Genomic DNA, 22,272 nt, shown 5'->3' on the forward strand with positions numbered 1-22,272 from the left:
ATTCATTTATTGTTTTCTTCATTCGTTCATTCACTCATTTACTTCAGTAAGTACATTTCGTCTGTAGTATATGCGTGACATTGAGAATGGAAAAAATTTGTTCGGTCGTAGAGAAATGAAAGAAAATTTAATTCTTCATCGAGGCATTTGTTTAATAAACAACTTAATTGTCGGTGAAATTTTCTTTAAATGTTTTACACTTATTAAACTAATAAATTGAACAATCACACACATACACACACTCACACTTGTATTCAGACACAATAAAACAACAAGCATACCAAACACACATACCCACTAACACACACACAAACAAACATATTTCAAAAACTCACTGAAAGCAGAACCTAGCAGCAGCCCAGCAAACTCAACAGCGAATGGTATAGAGGGTAGAAGATGGAAGGTGCAAACATGGAAGAAGAAGTATTCAACGAGGGTATTATATTGCCACCCCTACTCACACAACTCAAGAAGATTTTGGATCAGTACCCTGATGACACGCAGATCTTAAAGGTATTTGGGAATAATAACTAGCTGGAAATAATAATACAAATATAATAATGACTTGCTGTTTTGCTGTTGAAAACTTATTCTAAATTTAAATTTTTCAACGAATATAAAATAATGAGTTATATTTTTAATATTATAGTTAAAATTTATATTATTACTGAACTTTAATACGAATTAAATAAATATTTACAAAACATGTGCGTATTTGTTCACGTGATTCAAAATTAAACTTGCTATTGACTGGCCTGGCGTTTGTATGCAGTTCAAACAAAATCGTTCATTCATCATTCATTCATTTATTCGTTCATTCATTTATTCGTTCATTCGTTCATTCGTTCATTCGTTGTTCGATCGTTCATCCAGTTTCTCATTTGTTTGTTCATCTATTCATCTGATTCCTCATTCATTCATGCATTCTTCTTCTATTCATTTATTCTATTATTAATTTTTTATTTGTTCATTCATTTTATCAGTCACTCTTCTTTCGATGACTCGGATGATAGCGATAAAAATATATATATCAGATATAGAAAAAATGATATCTATCCTCCTAATGATATATCATACTATCCTTATAAAAAATTTTGTAATTCTTGAAACTATTTCAAAAGTAAACTAACATTAAATCCAACATTATATCCAATAGGATTATAAATAAATACGTATATCTATTATATCTATCAAAATTTTTAAATACATCTAAATACACGCACATATGTATTTGCAAATAAATAACATTAGTTCAATGTCTGTGTGTATGTGTGAGTGTGAGTATATGTGTCTACATAACGCTATACTATTTTCATTGTTTGCTTTTAATAAGTTATTTAAGAAGATGATGATTTAATGTTTATTCACGAAGACCACACATTTCTAGATCTTAGTATGCAAAGTTGCATTGGGGTATCCAGTGAAACTACTCTACGTTTTATTATTATTATTGTTAGTAATAATAGTAGTAGTAGTAGTAGTAGTAGTAGTAGTAGTTGTTGTTGTAGCAGTAGTAGTAGTAGTAGTAGTAGCAACAGCAGTAGTAGCAGTATTATCCTTATTATTATTCACATTATCATCACCATAATTAATAATAACAATATTATTATAATCATAATTATTATAATTACAATCACGACGATGATTTTTTTTCTCACTGGATACAAACAGGAGCTGGTGCAGAACGCTGAAGACGCTGGAGCGCGCGAGGTGAAGTTTCTATACGACCGACATGTCTACGCAACTGACTCTAGACAGTTGGCCGGTCCCGGTATGGCTAAATACCAGGTACTATTGTTATTATCATTATTAGTAGTAGTATATATGTAGCATCAGTAGTAGCAGTAATAGTAGTAGTTGTTGTTGTACTAGAACTAATAGCAGTAGTGGTAGTAGCAACAGTAGTAGTAGAAGCAGCAGCAGTAGTAGTAGTAGTAGATAGTAAGTGTAACATCACAAGTACGATTAAATTTAAAATCCTACCTAGCGCTCAGCACATGAAAGAAATCATTACTGGAATAATATTTGTATTTTTTCGTTTTGCACAAATTATGAATGAATGAATGAACGAACGAACGAACGAATGAATGAATGGATGAATGAATGAATGAATGCGTAAAAAATAAATTTATGGATGAGGCGAGAATACTAAATAATGAGCAATTATTATTCCATATAATTCTTTTCCGTATTTGAAATGACGTCACCTGAAGCAACCAATTGAACTGTAATCACTTTTTTCAAACACGTTTCTATTGAAAACTCAAAATCTTTTTGTGTTTTTATCTTTGTTTGAAATAAAAAAAAACAAAGAAAGAAACAAAAACAAACCAAAGTTACCAACACACGTTTGTTTACTATTAATATTTTTCTCCTCTATACCCACTCACCTTTTTTTTAAATTTATAAAAACAGCTCTCTCCCTAGGCCAAGTCTTCTGTTTTTTTTTTCCTGTAACTTTTTCTCTGTAGATTTTGATGTAGTTTATTTCTTATTTTTAGAAATTTGAACCGAAGTTATTAGTAAGTAGTAGCGCATTCAATTAATTATAAGACTATAATTAAGTCTCAGATATTTGTTTTGCTTTACTTTTAGTCAGGAAATATTGAAACGATTTTTTAGATCTGATTAATAGAACGTTATCTAACATATGTTGAACGTTTTCCCAAATTTTTTTGTTTCAGTAAATGATTTTTTTATCAGCCAAAACATTTTCTGTTTTTAGTTAGTTAGGCAGAGTTTGTTGGCAACTTTACAAACAATTGCTGTTGCATTTTTGCGTTAATTTTACATTACATGATGTTCTGTTGTCGTGGTGTGCGACATGAGAAAAGAGAGAGAGAGAGAGAGAGAGAAAGAGAGAGAGAGAGAAATAAGAGAGAGAAAAAACAGAGAAAGATAATATGGACGATAAATTCAGTTTTTGAAAATACGTCTGCCCTCTGGCAGATCAAACAAAATTTGTTAAAATTAACCAGTTAATTAGTTATCTATTTATTCACCAACAATAATAGCTATATATTATTTAATTTAAATTTTTACTATTCAAAATATTATTATTTCAAAAATTCAATTTTCAAAGTAATTCAATTTGAATGGAATTTATTTGAACGAAATTTGGTGGCCAGGGCCCGGCATTATACGCATACAACAGCGGCCTCTTTGACGAAGATGATTGGAAAGGACTGCGGATGCTGTCGCAGAGTGTCAAACAAAATGATCCTTTCAAAGTGGGATACTTCGGCATGGGATTCAAATCCGTTTTTCATCTCACAGGTAGACAGATGTTTTGCTATACTTTTTTAAATTATATCGAACTCACGATGCTCGTTGAAAAATCATGCTGAGTTATTTTTATATAAAATGTTCATTTTTTTTTAAATAAAAATTCTATATTAAAACACAAAAATAACACAAAAGATTGTTTTAATTTATAAAATTAAAAAAAATTAAAAAACAACCAAACCGATCCAGACCTGCCGAGCGTCCTTAGCGGAAACAAATTGGCCTTCATCGACCCCCACCAAACGTTGTTCGACACATCCAGTCACGCTTGGAATCTTCAGAAACATCCAGAACTCCTCGAAACCATGAAGCATCAAATCGAACCATACTTAGGAATTTTCAACTGCAATGAAAACACTTTCCAAAACGGTTTTTACAACGGCACATTGTTCAGATTTCCACTTAGGCAGGTTCCTATTATAAGATAACTTTTCTTTTACTTATTTCATTGAATAATTAATTTAAACATTGATAGTTGTTTTTAGTTTATTCAATTAAACTTTTTTATAAAATTTTTTAAACTATTCTCCAGATGCCTTCCCACCTTTCCAAAGTACCATACAGCCATGACAAGATGAATGCCCTTATCGATAGTTTCACATCTGACGCACACTTGCTGCCTATTTTTTTAAAATATCTTGAAAGCGTAGAAATTTACGATAGAGATAGAATGACCAAAGAGCCAAAATTAATATTTTCCATATCTATTCCTAAATTTTGTCTTGAAGACGTCAGACAAAAAAGATTAGATTTTTTAAAAAAGACCCAACTGAAAAATATCACCGAAAAGGCAATTACGGCAACCTATAAATTAGCTGTAGAAACAAAAGATTACATCAATAACTCCGAAGGAAAAGTTGTTATATCTCAATACAAATATCTAGTCACTCAATATCATTGCTGTGGGCAGCTGTCGGCAACATTCAACAAACTGCACCGCGACACCGACCTGAACTACCTACCCTGGGTCGGCATGGCTATGCCCTTGTTGGATCCCGACAAATGTGATAGGGACTTCTACGAAATGTCACCAGAAGATGGGAGGATTTTTTGCTTCATACCTCTCACTCTCGAACAGGGTTACACCTCAGGACTGCCTGTACACGTTAATGGATTTTTTGCTCTTGAACAGAATCGAAAACACATCAAATGGTTAGACGCATTTTCAAGCAGAAATTATGGGGAGGAGTTCGTAGATAAGAGAGTTTTGTGGAACCAGTGCCTGTTGAGAGAGGCTCTTCCACGGTGCTACGCCCATTTAATACTGGAAGCTATCAAGTTGAATTCTTCAACGGCAATCACCAACGGAACTTGTAATGGTCACGATGTACATGAAATTAATTTTTCCATCACAGAAGAAATGATATACAGGGCTTTTCCCAGTTTAGACAAAATTGACAGAAAATGGGAAAATCTAGTTTATTCCGTGTACTCGGATTTATTGAAATGTCCAATTGTGAAAACAGCAGCAGACGGAGGCAGATGGATTGAGCCTAGGTTGGCAGTTTTCAACACTTTGGATATGAAAACTGACCTAACAAAAATTCTGATCAAAATTCTTTTGGAAGGTTCTGTCAGAGTTGTCAACGCTCCACCGCATCTATTAAAAGTTATAAAAAATAGTCGTCTCATGAATGTTATTGAAACGAGTCCATCTTTAGTTGCGAATGCTTGCAGATCATTGCAACGCTCAAAAAATACATCAGACATGTTGAGTCGGTTAACCAGCGGCCAAAAGTTAGAACTGTTGAAATACTTTGCTCTTGCGAACAAGTTTGACGCACTCGACGGGTTGGATTTGTTGCCTTTGGCAGATGGATCGTTTCACACATTTTACTACAATCCCAAAAAAGCCGACCGGCCTATTTATATAGCGCTTGATCATGAAGTTCTTAAAATAGTACCAGGAGCGGATAAAGAATTGCTAGCTATGAATCTAGATGAAGAAATTCAGAAGGCTCTAACAAAAGCAGCATCAAGAGGTTTTTTATATTTTTAAAAGTTCACTTCATATGTTTAAAAATATTAAAAATTTAAAGACAACATATTTTCATTACAGGTATCACCCAGTTGAAAATTATTGACGTTAACGTATTAGGCGAGTTGATACCAAGATGTTTTCCAGCCAAATTACGGAGCAAAATTGGTTTAACATCAGAAGCAATTCAGTGGATGCCTGAAGAACCAGGTTTTCCTAACGAAAGTTGGTTGGAATTAATGTGGAATTTCCTAGTGCAACACTCTCCAACTGATTTGAGCATGGTTGAAAAATTACCGATTTTGCCAAAAAAATCATTTTATTCTGAATCAGGAGTTAAAACTATCGAATTGATACCATTATTTGACGTGAAAAATTTAACCGTGCGCATAATGAAATCGTTTGAAGGGCTGAATTTAGGTGGATCTATTGAAAAAATAGCTGAAAAAATTGGCCTGACCATCGTCGATGAGTTGCCAGAATATATAGAAAATCACAGCCTTGTAACAAGAAATTACATATTTTTACCGAGTTACATTGGGGTGTTAAAAGCTTTTTGTAAAATAGCAGAAAATATCGGTCGATACAATTTAATTGATCGAATACGATATGACACGACGGAGGAAGAAAAAAGGTATCTCAGAATGTTGTTCGCAAAATTTTCAACTTACGAATTACAAAGCGTGTATCACGCATTATTATCTGATCTACCTTTGTTCGAAACGGTCATGGTCGGTAGCCAAATAAAATTTGTTTCGGTTAATGAATGCAGATTGGCCGCGCCTTTTGAAAAAATTGAATTTCCTTTATCAAGTCCTCTGCTCGATTTGTCTGATATAAACTCTCAAGCGTTGGGAAATTTGTTGGGCGTGCGACAGCTGAACTATTCAGAATTACTCGAACAAGTTGTGTTTCGAGATATAGAAAATGCTTTTTACGAGAAAGAACAAGTTAAAGAAGTGATGTTGCATATTCTCAAAAGTTTTCACAGGTACACGTCGTACGAACAATTTTAATATGAAATTTTTAATCTTCTACATTTAATTTACAGATTTAATTTATCTATAAATTTATTACAGACTTTCTAGTAACGAGACGGCGAGTTTAAAAAAAGTGTTAAAATCGCTCCCCTTCATGGAGAGCAACGATTTGTACGTTCCTGTTTCGCATTACTACGACCCAGAGCAAGAATTGTTGAAAAAGTTGTTTCGATTTGAAAAGCGATTTCCAGACACTGAGTATTCAGTGCCCAACGTACTTTCCGTCCTCAGAGAAATAGGTTTACGTGGTGTGAACAGTGTTGAAGCGGAAGATATAAAGGAAGCCGCAGAGATGATTGACGTGTGGTCAAAAATCAACAGCGGAGCCGAAGTTAACAGCTTTTTGGGAAACTTTCAAGAAAAAACAACTTTAGAAATGCTTAAAGATAAATCGCTAGCTATAATTGATTTTTTGCATAAAAACCCATCGAAATTAAATGAGGAATGCGGTGCAGAAGAACAAAAACTAGCTGATCTGTTAACATCAATAAAATGGATATTCACATTGACGGAAAAACCATCTTTCTATCCTAAATGTTTACCATGGCATGGTTCAAAGACAGAACAGTCAAATTTGTTTTTCAAATTTGAGAAGCCTGAAAACATGATTTCTAAAAAATATTCTTTGCTGGCTGGCTCAGTTTTAAGTGTTGCCGAGTCAGATTTATCAATGACGTTAGAAAAAGCTCTCAGTTTAGATAAAGAACCAGATTTGAATATTTTAGTAGAACATTTGAAAACCGTTATTTCTTCATACACTAGTCATGATAAATTGTCGTACGTTGAAATGATTAAAAGTATATATACAGAATTATCTAAATATGATTCAGATTTAGTAAAAAAAGAATTAAACAAACAAAACGTACCGCCACAGTGGATATGGAATGGTGATGGATTTTCTCCAGATACTAGGGTAGTATTTTCAGCACCTTTCATGGATTTACGACCTTTCATTCATAGTTTACCGGTTGAGTTGAGCTTACACACTGAATTTCTATCAAAAACAGCAAACTTGAAAAATAATTGTGATCTGGTTGAAGTCATGAAACTTATTTACCTTAAACATAATTCGGCACTAGAATCAATTCAAGAGACAAGTAACACTCAGTATAGTTCATCCGAAGTCCGAAAAGATCTTCATATGTGCGTTAGTATTTTAAACGAACTGAAATCTTCTCTGCAAAGCTGTGAAGATGAAGAAAAGAAAATCGCCATGTTAGAGGAATTCAAACGAAATTTGTATTTACCAGTTCATAATGAAGGATCTAAAGTTTTGAAGATGGCTCTTTTATCTGATTGTACATTCTGTGATGAAGAATGGCTTAGACAAGGTTTTTAGTTTTCAATAATAAATTTTAACAAATATAATTTTTAATGTAAAATATTTTCAGGTTACAGTTCAGCTGATTTTGAAATGGATAATGATAGTGAAACTAACGAAGTTTCGTTGGTTCACCCAAATGTTCCATCTAGTACTTCAGAAGCTCTGGGCGTGCCTACATTAATGTCGCGAATGTTGGATGCAGAAGAGCTAGATATAAGTTTTGGTCAGTCTGATTCCTTAACTCATCGCCTCAACAGTTTGCTGTTGGAATATGCTGATGGATTTGCAGTGCCTAAGGAATTAGTTCAAAATGCCGACGATGCTGGAGCAACGGAAGTAAACGCTTAAAAAATTAATTAAACTAATCAATATATTTTGCAGTTTTAATAAAAAATTTAATTTTTGCAGATTTCATTTTTATATGATGAAAGGGAAAACGAGGATGACAGATCATGCCTCTTAGACGAAGGAATGAAAGAATGCCAAGGACCCGCTCTTTGGGTGCATAACAATGCCGTTTTCGAAGATTCAGATTTTGAAAATATAACTAAATTGAATGGAGCTACAAAACTTGGTCAACCGGAAAAAATTGGAAAATTTGGTTTAGGTTTCAATGCTGTGTACAACATTACTGACGTTCCAAGTTTCGTTAGTCGTCACAATGTTGTTATCTTCGATCCACATACTTACCATTTGGGCAAAAGCATTAAGGACAAACGAAAGCCTGGAATACGCATCGATCTGCGACGCCACAAACGCAATTTGAAACGGTTCGGGAACCAGTTCAGACCCTACAACGGGATTTTCAATTGCAATCTCAATCCTGGCTCGCAACTCGAATCATACAACGGAACGCTTTTTCGTTTTCCATTGCGGACGCGCTTACAGGCTTCAAGAAGTGAAATTTCCTCAAAGCATTACGACGATAAAGAGGTTAAAGAACTGTTAAAGCTGCTCATAACATCCTGCGATACTCTTTTGTTATTCTCTCAAAACATTTGCAAAATCAGTATATATCATTTGGGCAAAAAATGTAACGTCGGAACCGATATTGTTGAAATATTTTCCATGGAAAAAAAGTTAATCAAAATTATACGTGAAATGCCTTTACTGAATTTTAAAAATGAACAGAATTTAAGTAAGAAAAATTATTCAAATTTACAAAAAAATTGTCAGTCGTTAAAAGTCAGCGCTGAAATTATTCGAAAATTAAAAAACGGTTCAAAATTAGAAGATACAAATAGTTTGGATTCATCATTAATTATTGCTTTAGATAGTCATTTTTCTAACTCTGCTCATAGCGAAATATTTTTTGATGCAAAATTTTCCAAACCGACAAATCTTTCTCAAAAGTGGTTAGTGTGTCACTACGTAGGAATCGGAGAATCGTTGAAAATGGCGATTCAAGATGAAACGCTGTCATCATGCGTTTCAGCAGCTGCACAAATTCATGGCGACGACGAAACCGGATATGTTCCCATTCCAGTTGTAACTACAAATCAAAAAAACTTATGTCATCACGGCTTAATATTCACTTTTATGCCTCTTCCATTGCGCTCTGGCCTGCCAGTTCATATAAATGGAGCATTTGCCGTCACTTCCAATCGTAAATTTTTATGCCAGCAAAATGAGGATGACAAGTTTGATTTAAGACCTGTTTGGAACAAATTACTCATGGAAGATGCAGTGTGCTCTGTATATTTGAGGCTGTTGAACGATTTAGTTCAACTTTTTAAACCGGAAAACAGTTATGAATTTTTTTTGCTTTGGCCAAATCCGACATTCACAACATCATATACAGAGTTTCTAATGAAAGCTTTTTACAAAGAAATAGTAAAAAATGAGCAATTTTCGCTTGTTTCGGACGGAGAAATTTGGTCTAGTTTTAAAAACTCTCTCTTCTTAGATTTTTCTTTTTCTTCATTAGAAATAGGAAAAACTGCGTATAAAGTATTTAAAGAACTTACCAAACAAAAAACTCAAAATCAAACGGTCGTGGCTTATTTTCCAAATTGGATAGAAAAAGCGCTGGAAGCTTCTGAAATTTTTTCAACAACCTTTACAAACAGTTATGATATAGTAAAATTTTTCGAAAAAATATTTTTCCCACATATTTTGGATGTAAACTCGCGTGATAGAGATGATTTGGTTCTACACGCATTATCGTGCCAAGATGCACAGTTGAACAGCCTTATAGCAAATAATAATTGCATTCCAGTTTCTCCGGACGGAAAAGTTATGAAATGCATCAATCAGCTCGTTGACCGGCATTCGTTTTTTGCAAAAATGTACATAGAATCTGACGGCAGGTTTCCAGTCAGCAAGAGTGCTTACGACAATCCTGACGTATTAAACTTGTTAGTATCAATAGGAATGAAGCATAAAATTGAGCACATAACCTGGGATGATTTGTTAGAACGAGCCGAGGCAATTTCAATTTTAGAGGCTGATGAGAAAACAATTCGAAACTTGGTGCAAGCTTTACTTGCCTCCATTGGAATGTTATTGGAATTGAATGAATCGTCTACGGTTTTCAAAAAATCATTATTGATGTCGTATCAAGAAAAATTCGTCAACATTGCCTTCTTACCGTTATTGAAAAAGCCAAAAAATTATCCTCTGCATTGGAAAGGAGAAGATTTTGATTCAGTAACACTTTTCAGACCCGACGATGCTTATCCTCCTGAATATTCTGACTTGATATGCTGCGTCAGACCTGTTATTGACATCAGTTTGTTTCCAACTGGATCGAATGGAGAAAAAGTGCAAGAATTTCTGCTGTTGACTCCATTCTTGTGCGAACCATCGGTTGATGACGTTATCGAACAGTTAGTAGTTATCACGGGCCATCCTATTGAAGATTTATCTTCAAAACCTAAATCGTACGAATCCGTTCATAACGTCTGCTTTAAAATCTATGATTTTCTCCAGAAAAAAATATTACAGTCCACATCAAATGCAAAAATGAGCATCATCGACAAACTACGCGGAAAGCCATTTATACTAATTCAAGAAAAGTTTTTGACGCCTGAAAAAATATCTTTCAACTTTCAAAGTTTAAACTGTTCTCCGTATTTGTTTAGTCTTCCTGACCAGTTGAAAAGAAATTATTATGAACTGATGAAAGCCGCAGGTGTTAAGGATCACTTTCAATCTTCGGATTATGTTAAAGCTCTTCAAAAGATGCACGAAAATTTAGGAGCCGAACCTTTGGACAAATCAAATTTAAAGATAGCTTTACAGATTGTTAACAATTTGAATGACTGCATGACGGAGGAACGTTCATCGTTGCAAGACGTAGTTGCCGTCCACGGAACAATTTACATACCTGATTCATCCGACCGTTTGAAATCTGCTTCCGACCTTTGTTACAACGAACCAGAATGTAAATGGCTGCCGAAGAACGAGGCCTTGTTTTACTCCCATCCTCTTATTCCGTTCACAATTTCAAAACAATTAGGAGTTAATACGAATCGTCAAGAAGTGCTGAAAAAACATTCTAAGGGCATACCATTTGGCCAAAGGGAAAAACTAACAAACAGAATTCGTAGAATTTTATCTGGGTATCCATGCGACAAAGAAATTTTAAAAGAGATGCTTCAAAACGCCGACGATGCTGGTGCTACAGAAATTTGTTTCATTAAAGATAACCGTTATCATGGCACGGAAAGAATTTTCGACAAATCTTGGCAACCCCTTCAAGGACCAGCTCTTTGTATTTACAATAATAAAGGGTTTTCTGAAGAAGATTTGGAAGCAATTCAAAAGTTAGGAGAAGGAAGCAAGAGAGATGATCCAAACAAAACTGGACAATATGGAGTCGGTTTCAACTGCGTTTATCATTTAACCGACGCTCCTTCGTTTTTAACAAAAGATCCTCAAGTCCCAGAAACGCTTTGCATTTTTGATCCCCACGCAAGATATGTTCCTGATTCAACTTTGCAGGAGCCCGGTCGCAGGTTTCAAAACGTTCAACAACTCAAACCAATTTTCACTGATGTATTCGATTGCTATCTTGGTGATAAATTCGATTTAAACAATGGAACGATGTTTAGGCTACCGCTGAGAAATGAAGAAATGGTTAGAACATCAGAAATTTCAGAAAAGGTTGTAACAATGGACATGATTGATTCATTATTCCAAAAATTTTCAATGGAGCTCAACGATTGCATGCTCTTTCTCAATAATATTAAAAGTGTAACGTTGTGCGAAGTTGAACGAGTAACGGGAAAACTAAATACGATCGTTAAAGTAACATCTAGTTTGAACGAGTACGATGAAAAACAGAAAAAAAATTTCGCAGAGAAAATAAAAATTGGGTCGCAACTTATAAAGTCTGGAAGAATGTCGCAAATGAAAAATTCAACGATCACCTATATGGTTAAGCTGACGGATAATAAAGGCTTATGGGAAAGTTGGCTGGTGACACAGAGTTTAGGCTGGCAACATTCAGTAGAAGTTTCTGAAAAAATTTTGGAAGGATTCAACCGGAAAGAACTCATGTTGATGCCTAGGGGTGGAGTGGCTGCTATCGTAGACGGTAATGACATCAAAACTTCAAGAAAACGTTCCAAAAAATTATACTGTTTTCTTCCGTTGCCTGTTAAGTCAGAATTTCAAGTGAACATAAACGGACATTTTGCGGTCGATTACGAAGCCAGACGTAACTTATGGTACGACGATCAAGAAACTAGTTTAAAAACTGAATGGAACATTTTTCTTTTTGAAAATGTCATAGCAGATGCATACGTAAGTCTTTTAGAAAATTTAACAACATATGTCTCGGTGTTTTATAACTGCAAACAAGATTTTTCCCAGGAAGATGATTTTAGTTACGTTTCTTCAGTGGATTTACAATCATACGTCAATCTTTTCCCAGTTTTCAACGACGACACAACCGCCTACTGGAGGCGCTGTGCTACGAATGTTTTCCGCAAAATAGCAGACGAGAAAGTGAGCGTACTACCCATATTCAACAGAAACAATCACGCGTACATAAACGACAACAACGAAATGGTAGAAGACGAAACGTATGCGATCAAATGGACCACAGTTCTTTCAAATGATCATGTGAAGGCGGTATTTGACGATCTTGATGTTACATTTGTTGATGAACATGACGGGAACAAAACATCTTTAAAGAATCAATATAGAATTAATGAAAAATCATTAAAAAAGCATGAAATTTTAAGACACGTGTTGTTAAACGTTAACTATCCTTTATTGTCTTTACCAATGACTTTACATAAATGTTTCGTGGAGTCAAATATAGACGTAGAACGCATTAATCCAAAATCAGTAATAAATTACTTCCACATATGTGCACCTCACTTCACAAAATGCAATTTAGACAAACTTCCTAAACCTATATCCAAAACTCCATTTGTTAGTAACAACGAGTTATCAATTATATTACAGTATTGTTTCATAGATAACAATTATTTTTTTGCCAATTTAGAAGGATTGCCTTTTCTTTTAACTTCGGATGATTATCTTCGCGTTTTTAGCTCTAAAAATCCCGTGTATTATTCAGACTTTTCTGATTTATTTCCAAAATTAGGGGATCAATTTATAGACAAATCGTTAACAAAAATGTTACAAACATTCAGAAATGAAACAAGAAGCAGTATTTTTCTTAATCTGGACATAGCTTCTTTTTCAAAATTTCTTTATTTGTCAGCAAGTGATGAAAAAAATGTTTACGAAAGTTATGTAGCCAGGGATTTGACGCTCGATGATGGCCTGTTTTCAAAAAATTGGCTAAATAAAGTTTGGAATTATTTAGCAAATGAATTTGAAAATATTGACAAGAAAGAGAAAATTACCTCTAAACTGAGGCCAATTGAGGATTGGTGCCTGCTACCTGTCTGCTTGAAAACGACATCTGACAACAATAAAAATTTGCCAAAAAATCTTCTGTTTTCAATAAAAAATTCTAAAGTTGTTTTAGATTATACAAAAACTAGCATAATCAGTTCAGCAGTTAAAGTTTGTTTAAGAAAGTTGCATGTACCAGAAATCGATAATGACGTATTTGACGCTAAAAATGAAACCGTGCTTTCCTTTGTTAAAAATTTAATTTCCAGTTTGGAAGATCCATCTTCAGTTTTAATTGCTATCACTCATGCTTTAGCGTTCAACAGAGCTGAACTGGTATTGCAAGATTGTTTAGTGTTGTTGAAATATTTTTCAGACTCTATCGAAATATGGAGAGAGGAGTTTAATTCGGTGAACTTGCTGAGAAAATTACCCATCCACATCACAACGCAAGGTCTTATAACTTCCTTATCTGATTACAAAGTCTACATTCTCCAGATGGAGGTTCCTCAATTCAACCTTGATAGCTGGAAGCATAACGACCAAGTTATCTTTTTGCAGTGCAATCCTGTTTTCAACGAGATGTACGAAGTCTTAGATTGCAAGCCTATAACACCTACGTCGTTATATCTTAATTTTGTTTTACAAAACTTTCATTTTATTGACACCGACAACTGGCTAAGTCACATTCAGTTCCTCAAAGACAAAATTTTAATCGATGAATTGAATCCAGACAGAAACGAACTAATTGAATCTTTAAAAAGTTTAGAATTTATTACTGATGGTACGATTGATTCGGAATTTAAAAAAGCTGCAGATTACTATGACCCAAGAAACTCGGTATTCAAAATAATGTTTCATGATTCAACGGAGGCTTTCCCACCGACGCCTTTCAATGAGTATAAATGGTTGGATTTCATGAAACTCATAGGTATGCAATGCTCCATAACTCCAGATTTATTTTACAAGTTTGCATGCGAAATTGAGGAGGAAGCTTTGTCTCATCAAACAGAAAAAACTTTTGAAAAATCTAGGACGCTCATTTCAAATTTATTTTCGTCAACATTTATAGCCGATGTGACATTTTTAGAAACTATAAAATCTATAAAATTCATACCGGTAGCTAGAGGTAAGCCCATTTACCGAAAAATTTATCCGTCTCACGGAATTTTCACAACTGCAGAAGGCTCTCATAAATTTATTTCTTTCCAAGAAGGCATTCCGGAACAACATGAAGCATTAACTTGGTCAAGTGCCTTTCTGCTGCCCGACTGGGCTAATCCTTACAAAATAATTGGAAGAGACGTTTCTGGAGTCGATTCCAAATTGTCTGAAGAGGCTTCAGTTCTTAAAAAATTAGTCGGCAGCACGTTGAACGTACCTGAATATCCTTCAATTGATTCAGTTATCGAGCACCTTCAAAACCTCTGCAATAACAACGTTCTGTCAATGCAAAGTTCCGATGAAAATCGTGAATTCAAGGCGTACATGAGGATCGATATTTTTAAAAAAATATACAGCTACTTACAAAATGTATTGTTGAACGACGACACTAACAGCGAAGAAGTGAATAATAAAATTTTGCAGCTGGCTGACCTTCCATGTATAGTTTCTGATATGGGGCAAAGATTTGTTCGTCCAAGGCAAATTGTCATGGAAATATATGAAGGGGACCAAATAGTACCTTATTTATGCAAAGCTCCAACAGAACTTGGGGAATTTAAAAAACTATTTCTACACCTGGGAGCGACAAACACGGCAAACGAAATTCAGTACGCAACCGTCCTGGAAAGTCTCTACTACTCAACAAAAAATGAAAAACTTCATCCGAACGAATTAAGAGCGGTGTTGAAAGCAGTTTTTGGTTTTTTTAACACACTTTTCAGGCATAAAAATTCATCTGATAATAATTTGGTTCAAATACAAGATTTATACTTACCATCAGAAGATGGATACTTGTATCATTCACAAGAGTTGATCTACAATGACGAACCTGCTTGGACGGAAAGAGTGAAAAATTTAAATTGCCCTTTCTTAATAGACTTGACCGAATGTAAACTGTCAGTGGATAATCACGTTGAAATGATTAAAATTCTACCGCCACATCTCAGTCCAAAAATGTTGACGTCTATCGTACAAGAAAACCTCAGCGATCAATTGTGCCAGACTAGAAGTTTACATGCCGTTGCAGATAAGCTTAGATATCAATTGAACTCTAAAGCATTTGCGTTAGGCCTTGCTAGACTCATTAAACATGAACATCGCAAAACGGGCCACAGAATAAAACAATCTGTTTTCGACTCTATTCAGCAGCAGTTGAAAGACGTGCAAGTGTACGGTGTTGACGTTGTTGAGACCTATTTGTCGAAAGAAGGCCTAAAAATTGAAGAAAGCGAAACTGAAACCCAATGTTTTGTAAATAAAAAGATTGATTCCACCACGGGTTCAGTTGTCTGGGAGTTGTACATTAACAAGTTGGTTAAATTGGAAGAAGAACTTCAAGTTTGCGTGGCAGAAGTTGTTGATAAAATTACTGGCGGTCTGTTGAAACATTCGATTCATTACATTCAACCGATGCTGTCATGTCCTCCACATGCAATATCGAAAGTTCTCGATCGCTTAAAAATAAGACCGGATCGTAAAAATAACAACGATCTTTTCACATCAACACTTCCTGTAGCTGGATCGTTCATTCCCATCGAAGACCACCATCTCTTGAAAGAAGACTTTGAAGAATTTGATATCGGTGAGTACGTGGGGTATGAAATCGATGATGAACTAACCGGCGAGGCTATCATTGTTTACGCAATAATTGTTGAGAAAGTTCAACCAAAACTTTTTTCTTCATCAAGACGTTCAACTTATCGCACTTCCTCCTCTGAAGTAAGCAGCACATCCAGAAAGAGGTACGACAGTTCACGAAATTTGCTTTCTCAAAAATATTTAGTAAACGTTGGAGACGATCGAGAACCCATGGAAGTATCGGCGGCTGATTTGTACAAATTTCATCGCGTTGATCGCTACGTCAGTAGATCATCTGGGAACAGCGAGTCGAATCAATCTCAAAAAATTTCAAGAAGTCGTAGTCCAAGATTCGGTCCAGATTCTGCAGCAGTTTTTGAGCCCATAAATGATTGTTTGAGGCCAACTCCGTTAACATCAACATCGAACGCTCTCGTTCTCGTTGATTCGAAATCTTCACAAAAAGAACGAAAGAAACTAATAAAAACCACAAAGAAAAAACTGTTTCAGGATTTCGATGATGTTTTTTCTTCGCCGGATATAAATATTGAAACGACAAACTCTGCAGACTCTGATAAAAATTCATCTGAAGACACTTCAGAAGGCACACAAAATCACGACATCGAAGATGGAGATGATACAGATAACGATCTGGAAAACCAGAAGGAGGAAGAGATAAGAAATGATGTGTCTTGTTTACTCGAAGAGGCTTGGCACCTACCTGAAGGACAAAGAAAAAAAGTTATCAAAAGGTTTTTAAATTATTTTTTATTTGAAAATAATTCAAGCTTTTTTACTTATCATACATTTAAATTTTTAGGCTGCTGTTGAAATGGCATCCAGACAAAAATATCGGTAACGAAAAATTTGCAACAACGGTAACTCAACACATTCAAGCTGAGATTGAAAGATTAGAACTGGGTTTGTCTAGGGCGAAAAACTATAATGAATTCGCCACTCAACATCGACCAGATCCTAGAAATCCATTTTCTGGTGATTCGTCGTTTCAGCAGAACTTTTACGATGCGTACAAGTTTTTCTTCGAGCAGATGAACAGACGCGCAAAAGAACATAAAGAGCAGCGTGAACGTTACAGAGAAAATTTCACGAGGGAATACAGTCCAGGCAATCGATCTTTCAACTTTGGAGTTCCTCCGACATTCGCCAGTGCCAATCCGCAACCTGCACAAGCCAAAAGATTTCTCAGACAGGCTCACGAAGACCTCAAAGCTGCCGACAATGATTTCAAAGCAACTGAAAATCCAGCTTACGAGTGGGTGTGCTTCAAAGCTCATCAGGTAATAATCATAAAACCTGTTTTCTTACTTATTATGTTTCCAAAATGTTTCAAACTTTAGTTAGGAACTAATCTTAAAAATTAGTCAACTATAGTAAATTTCTAATATAAGTTGCTGGATTTTCACATTTCAGGCCGCAGAGAAGTCTTTAAAAGCAGCTCAGTTTTTTGTGGACGCCAGCACAAGTTTCAGTCACGATTTGATGGCTCTGGCTGCCACCTTGGAAGACTTGGACCTCAAAGATTTTGCGATGAAGCTGCAGAATATCGTCGGCAACTCGAACAAGTTATACAACCCCGAGCCGATTGATTTTGTGGTCATACCGCACGACGAGTACAACGAAACTATGGCAGAAAACTCAGTTGAGCTGGCACGATTGATATTGGACAGAGTGAACGAGATTATTGAAATAAGAGAGTGATTGATGTTGACGTTGGGAGGGAAAAACGGTAGTAAGATGTGACATAGAGCGGCGCTTCCATGAAAATTTTCTGTTTATTCATCTAGACATTTATTTTCATGGTAATGGCCAATAGTTTATTTCAACATTTATACGATGTAATGTTTCTTGATCTTGATCACATGTTGTTATTATCGACGTCCATTAATTTTATTCGTTAGTGTTATATACATATTGTTATTTATAAATATTGTTGTTGTTGTTTTATATACAAGGTTCCTAGATTATTAAGTGAATTTGAACATAGAGCAATAGATTTTCAAACCGCGTTACTAGGACTTTCAAACATCTGTGATAAATAAATAATGTCCAACAGCACGTTTCAAAATGCTAACTGAACTTTGTGTCACCATCATCATCGTGTTTAATACTGTTTATAATTATTACTATTCATTTGTTATTGCTATAGAGTTTTGTACCTATTGTTAAAGTTATCATTCATCATTTTGAACTAGCCGTTTCTGATTTGTTTGACTCTACAATCTTTTTAATAAGGCATTTTTATAACTTTCAAAAAAGGTTTATTCGCCATCAAAATTAGCAGCTGGATAATAAGTTGTTGAAATTAATTTGAATGATTTTTTTAAATTTTATCTCATATTTAACAAATAACATTTTACAGTTACAAAAAACAATATCGAAGTATTACATTTTTTCATTATTTTTTTATTCATTTCTAAGAAAATTTGCAACACTTGTTGTTAGTAATATTTCATCTTCCTTTGTTATATTTTTCTGTTCCGTAACAAACGATGTGCTTTTAATTGTACAGTATTAACACACACACACAGACACACATACCACCACAAACACTACACACACACTCACTCACAGACACACACATACATACATACACACACAAACTAAAAGAAACACGGCCATACATATTTTAAAATGCTTTCAATTCATTTTTTAACCTGTGTAGCTGCAGGCATTGGATTTTAGGCGACCGTGACAACAATTTTTCATGTGTTTTTTTTTCTTCTTTTAAAACTTTTAACAACGTTTTGTTAGTTTTAATGTTTAGACATTTTCAGTGCCTTATCAACGAATATTATTTTTAAAGTTTACCTAACAATTCATTCGCCATCATTGTAATGTACAGCATACCCGAATCTCATTATGTTGTTTTGTCATTAATAAAATCCTTTAACTACATTCTCAATTGAACAATAACCAAAGTTAATCCTAACTCCCTTTAATGTTTAATATTCATACTTAAAATTTATAAATAATGAACCGTGTTTTACCCACTTTAAATTATTTTTTTCGTTTATCTCAACTTCAAAAAATTAAAACAAATATAAAGCCCGACCTTACAGAAAAACTTAACACAAACGATACCGGCACATTACAAATGAGATAGAACAGAGTCAGCCAGCAATTTTCAATAAATTTATTTACACAGAAATCGATTTTGTACGAAGAGGAAATGAAAAAGAATTTATAAATCAAAGAAGAATCAACATAAGACCTGCACTATATATATATTATATATATATATATATATATATATATATATATAAATACTCTGTACGTTTTACCATATAATCATTCCACCATAACCGTCGTAAGTGATCAGTTGCAATGCCTTAAAGTAACTTCAACCTTCTTTAGTTTTATATATAAATTTTAATGAGATATATAAATAAAAAATTTACGATGATAAATAAATAAATAAATAAACGTCACAATTCCAACGTGCTATTTTTAAATAATGACAAATCAGAATAAAAATAAATAATAAAATAAACAGTAATAATTAAAAAAAGTTATTAACTAAACACAGAATAATAAACACATAAACTTATTAAACAATTTATCTTCTCTTGCAGTCTAACGAAGTCCTCCTACTCCAACACTCTCAACTACCTTCAAAAAATCTTCCCAAATATCAACCAAAAACTCAACTTGATGGTCCATCCACAATTTTCACTTTTGGTTTTATTTCTATTACAAAAAAAACTAACTCACTCTGTCTATATCGAAATTCCAAGAGAAGATAAGAAAGTTTTTTTCTCTTATTACAAAAAACTTAAAAAAAAAAATCATGATTAACAAGAAAAGAGATTGGCAATTGATATTAAATTAAACTAACGTAACATAAAATATTATTATTACCTTAAATTATTGTATATTATACTTATTCTATAAATGAAAAACAAAGCCAAAAACACAGCTCTACCCCTACTAAAACTTAATGTGCTGGTTATTAAGACTAGCGATTTTTAACAATATATCGCTAATTATATATTAGCGATAAATAATTGAGACGACATTTTTTTACAAATTTCTAGAAGTTTGAAGATCTCTGTCTTATCAAGAATAGACACTTAGTAGTATCATTAAACAATCTATCAGTCAATCTATCTATTTAGCTATCTATCTACATATAAACCATCTTATTTGAACTCTAGAGCTGTCTTATCGAGAACAAACATTTAGTAGTATCATTAAACAGCCATCTATCTATCTATCAATCAATCAACTTAACTATCTATGTATCTACTTATCAGCCATCTAATTTGAACTCTAGAGCCAATGATTATCAGATGGATCAGTCAGTCAGTCAATTTTGAGAAATTTAAACAACAAAGATTTTTTAATAAATAAATAATATATATATATAAGAAAAACGTATGATTGAATTATATTATGAATATACGCAAGTAACGATTTATTATTTATAGAGACATACATACATACATACATACATACATAGATATATATAATATAAATATATTATATCAAATACAAAAACACATAAAGCTGTATATAGCAACGTGGGAAGCATTAAACACGTCAAATATTTTGTTATATTATAGTAAAAAGGGACATATACGGTAGGTACATGTATATATAATTACTTACACAAGTGTTAGTTGTTCACGAAAATTGTACAATGAATTTACGAGATGAAGATTGAAAAAAAATACATCAACTGTGTCAACTTGTATTAATCTTATACTGACGTATGATTTAAGTAACCTTTATATCCTTGCTTATTTATTATTATAACCTTTATAATTATAACAATAATAAGCTTTATTATTATTATTGTTATCATCAAATTAATCAGCATTACTAACATTCAACTTTTGGAAAAGTAGAAATTCGACCATTCAGTAACATGAGATTAGATTTGATTCTTTTTTCAGAGCTCTGCCACTAGCAGAAAACATCAATCATCTTCAATCACTACATACTTTATAGATAGATTTTTTTAAACATAGAACCCTAACTAACCGCCAGCAAATATACAGAAAATCAAGCAATGTCTATTAAGATATATGTTGTACACTTATTTGTACACTTACATGCACATCCCATACGTACGTATGTTGTTCTTTTATGCTTGGAAATAAATGAAAACAAATCCGTTTAATGTTACGTAATACTTCAAAAATCTACAGTTACTACTACTAAGTAATATACAGAATAAGCACGTACCGTCATATACCCAAGTTCATTCACCTATTTGCATTTTGCGTAAGTAAAAAAACAAGACATACTCACTCATCATTGCACGCAATCTGTACAGGTAGTTAAGTCAATCAAAGACGTTAGGTATACGTACACATTAAAGCGTGCACGCATATCTTCCGTTGCATGTTTTGCGTGAGTGAAGGAGAATCAATAATAATATAATTAGCAGTGGAGCACTTACGTACAATGGAGTTGCAATAGTGGCCTAGTTATATATCGATCCCAATGATGACATCTCACACAAAGCTGGCATACGACAAACTTATGCTTACTGACTGATTGACAGATAAGGATAGATGGATGGATGGATAGATAGATAGATAGATAGATAGATAGATGGATGAATAGATAGATGGATAGATAGATAAATATGATAGAGAAAATACATACATACACAAGCACAAACACACGCACACAAACATATACCAGAAAAAAAAGAAAAATTTTGTGGATTTCACATCGGCAGAAATTTTATTAACCAAGTTATAAAAAAAATGATGAAGTGATGATAAATTTTGACCCTATACATAGTCACATCATCACAGACGACACAACTCTTCAACACACACACATTTTCACAGACGCATAAAGACACACACACACGCACACACACACACACACATACGTACACAGACTGACGCGAAATAGCTATCCGAAAAAATGTAACAAAAAAACAATGAACATACGAAGTTTCAAAATTGAGAAACGTTGGTTAACCTAGACATTTTAAGAAGCAAAAACTTGAAGCAACATAAATAAAAAACCAATTAATCAATCAGTTAATTAACTAATTAATTAATTAAATATTTAATTGATTAACTGATCAATTATATTATTAAATA

General features: G+C 33.8%; 1 protein-coding gene across 1 annotated transcript; it reads left to right on the plus strand.

Annotated features, from left to right (window-relative positions):
* Nucleotides 1-327: 327 nt before the first annotated feature.
* On the plus strand, nucleotides 328-22,151 carry HELRODRAFT_193608 (hypothetical protein; the record flags this gene model as incomplete). Its single annotated transcript, XM_009028420.1, has 15 exons — nucleotides 328-513; nucleotides 1,672-1,788; nucleotides 3,129-3,276; nucleotides 3,475-3,695; nucleotides 3,818-5,267; nucleotides 5,345-6,254; nucleotides 6,343-7,634; nucleotides 7,695-7,963; nucleotides 8,036-16,938; nucleotides 17,007-17,484; nucleotides 17,618-17,901; nucleotides 19,780-19,861; nucleotides 20,461-20,508; nucleotides 20,714-20,787; nucleotides 22,064-22,151. The coding sequence occupies exons 1-15, from the start codon at nucleotides 397-399 to the stop codon at nucleotides 22,149-22,151; spliced, it is 14,481 nt and encodes a 4,826-aa protein (XP_009026668.1). The 5' UTR covers nucleotides 328-396.
* Between the last annotated feature and the right edge of the window lie 121 nt (nucleotides 22,152-22,272).

The sequence above is a fragment of the Helobdella robusta genome (assembly GCF_000326865.2).
Source record: "Helobdella robusta unplaced genomic scaffold HELROscaffold_55, whole genome shotgun sequence".
Classification (NCBI taxonomy): Eukaryota; Metazoa; Annelida; class Clitellata; order Rhynchobdellida; family Glossiphoniidae; genus Helobdella; species Helobdella robusta.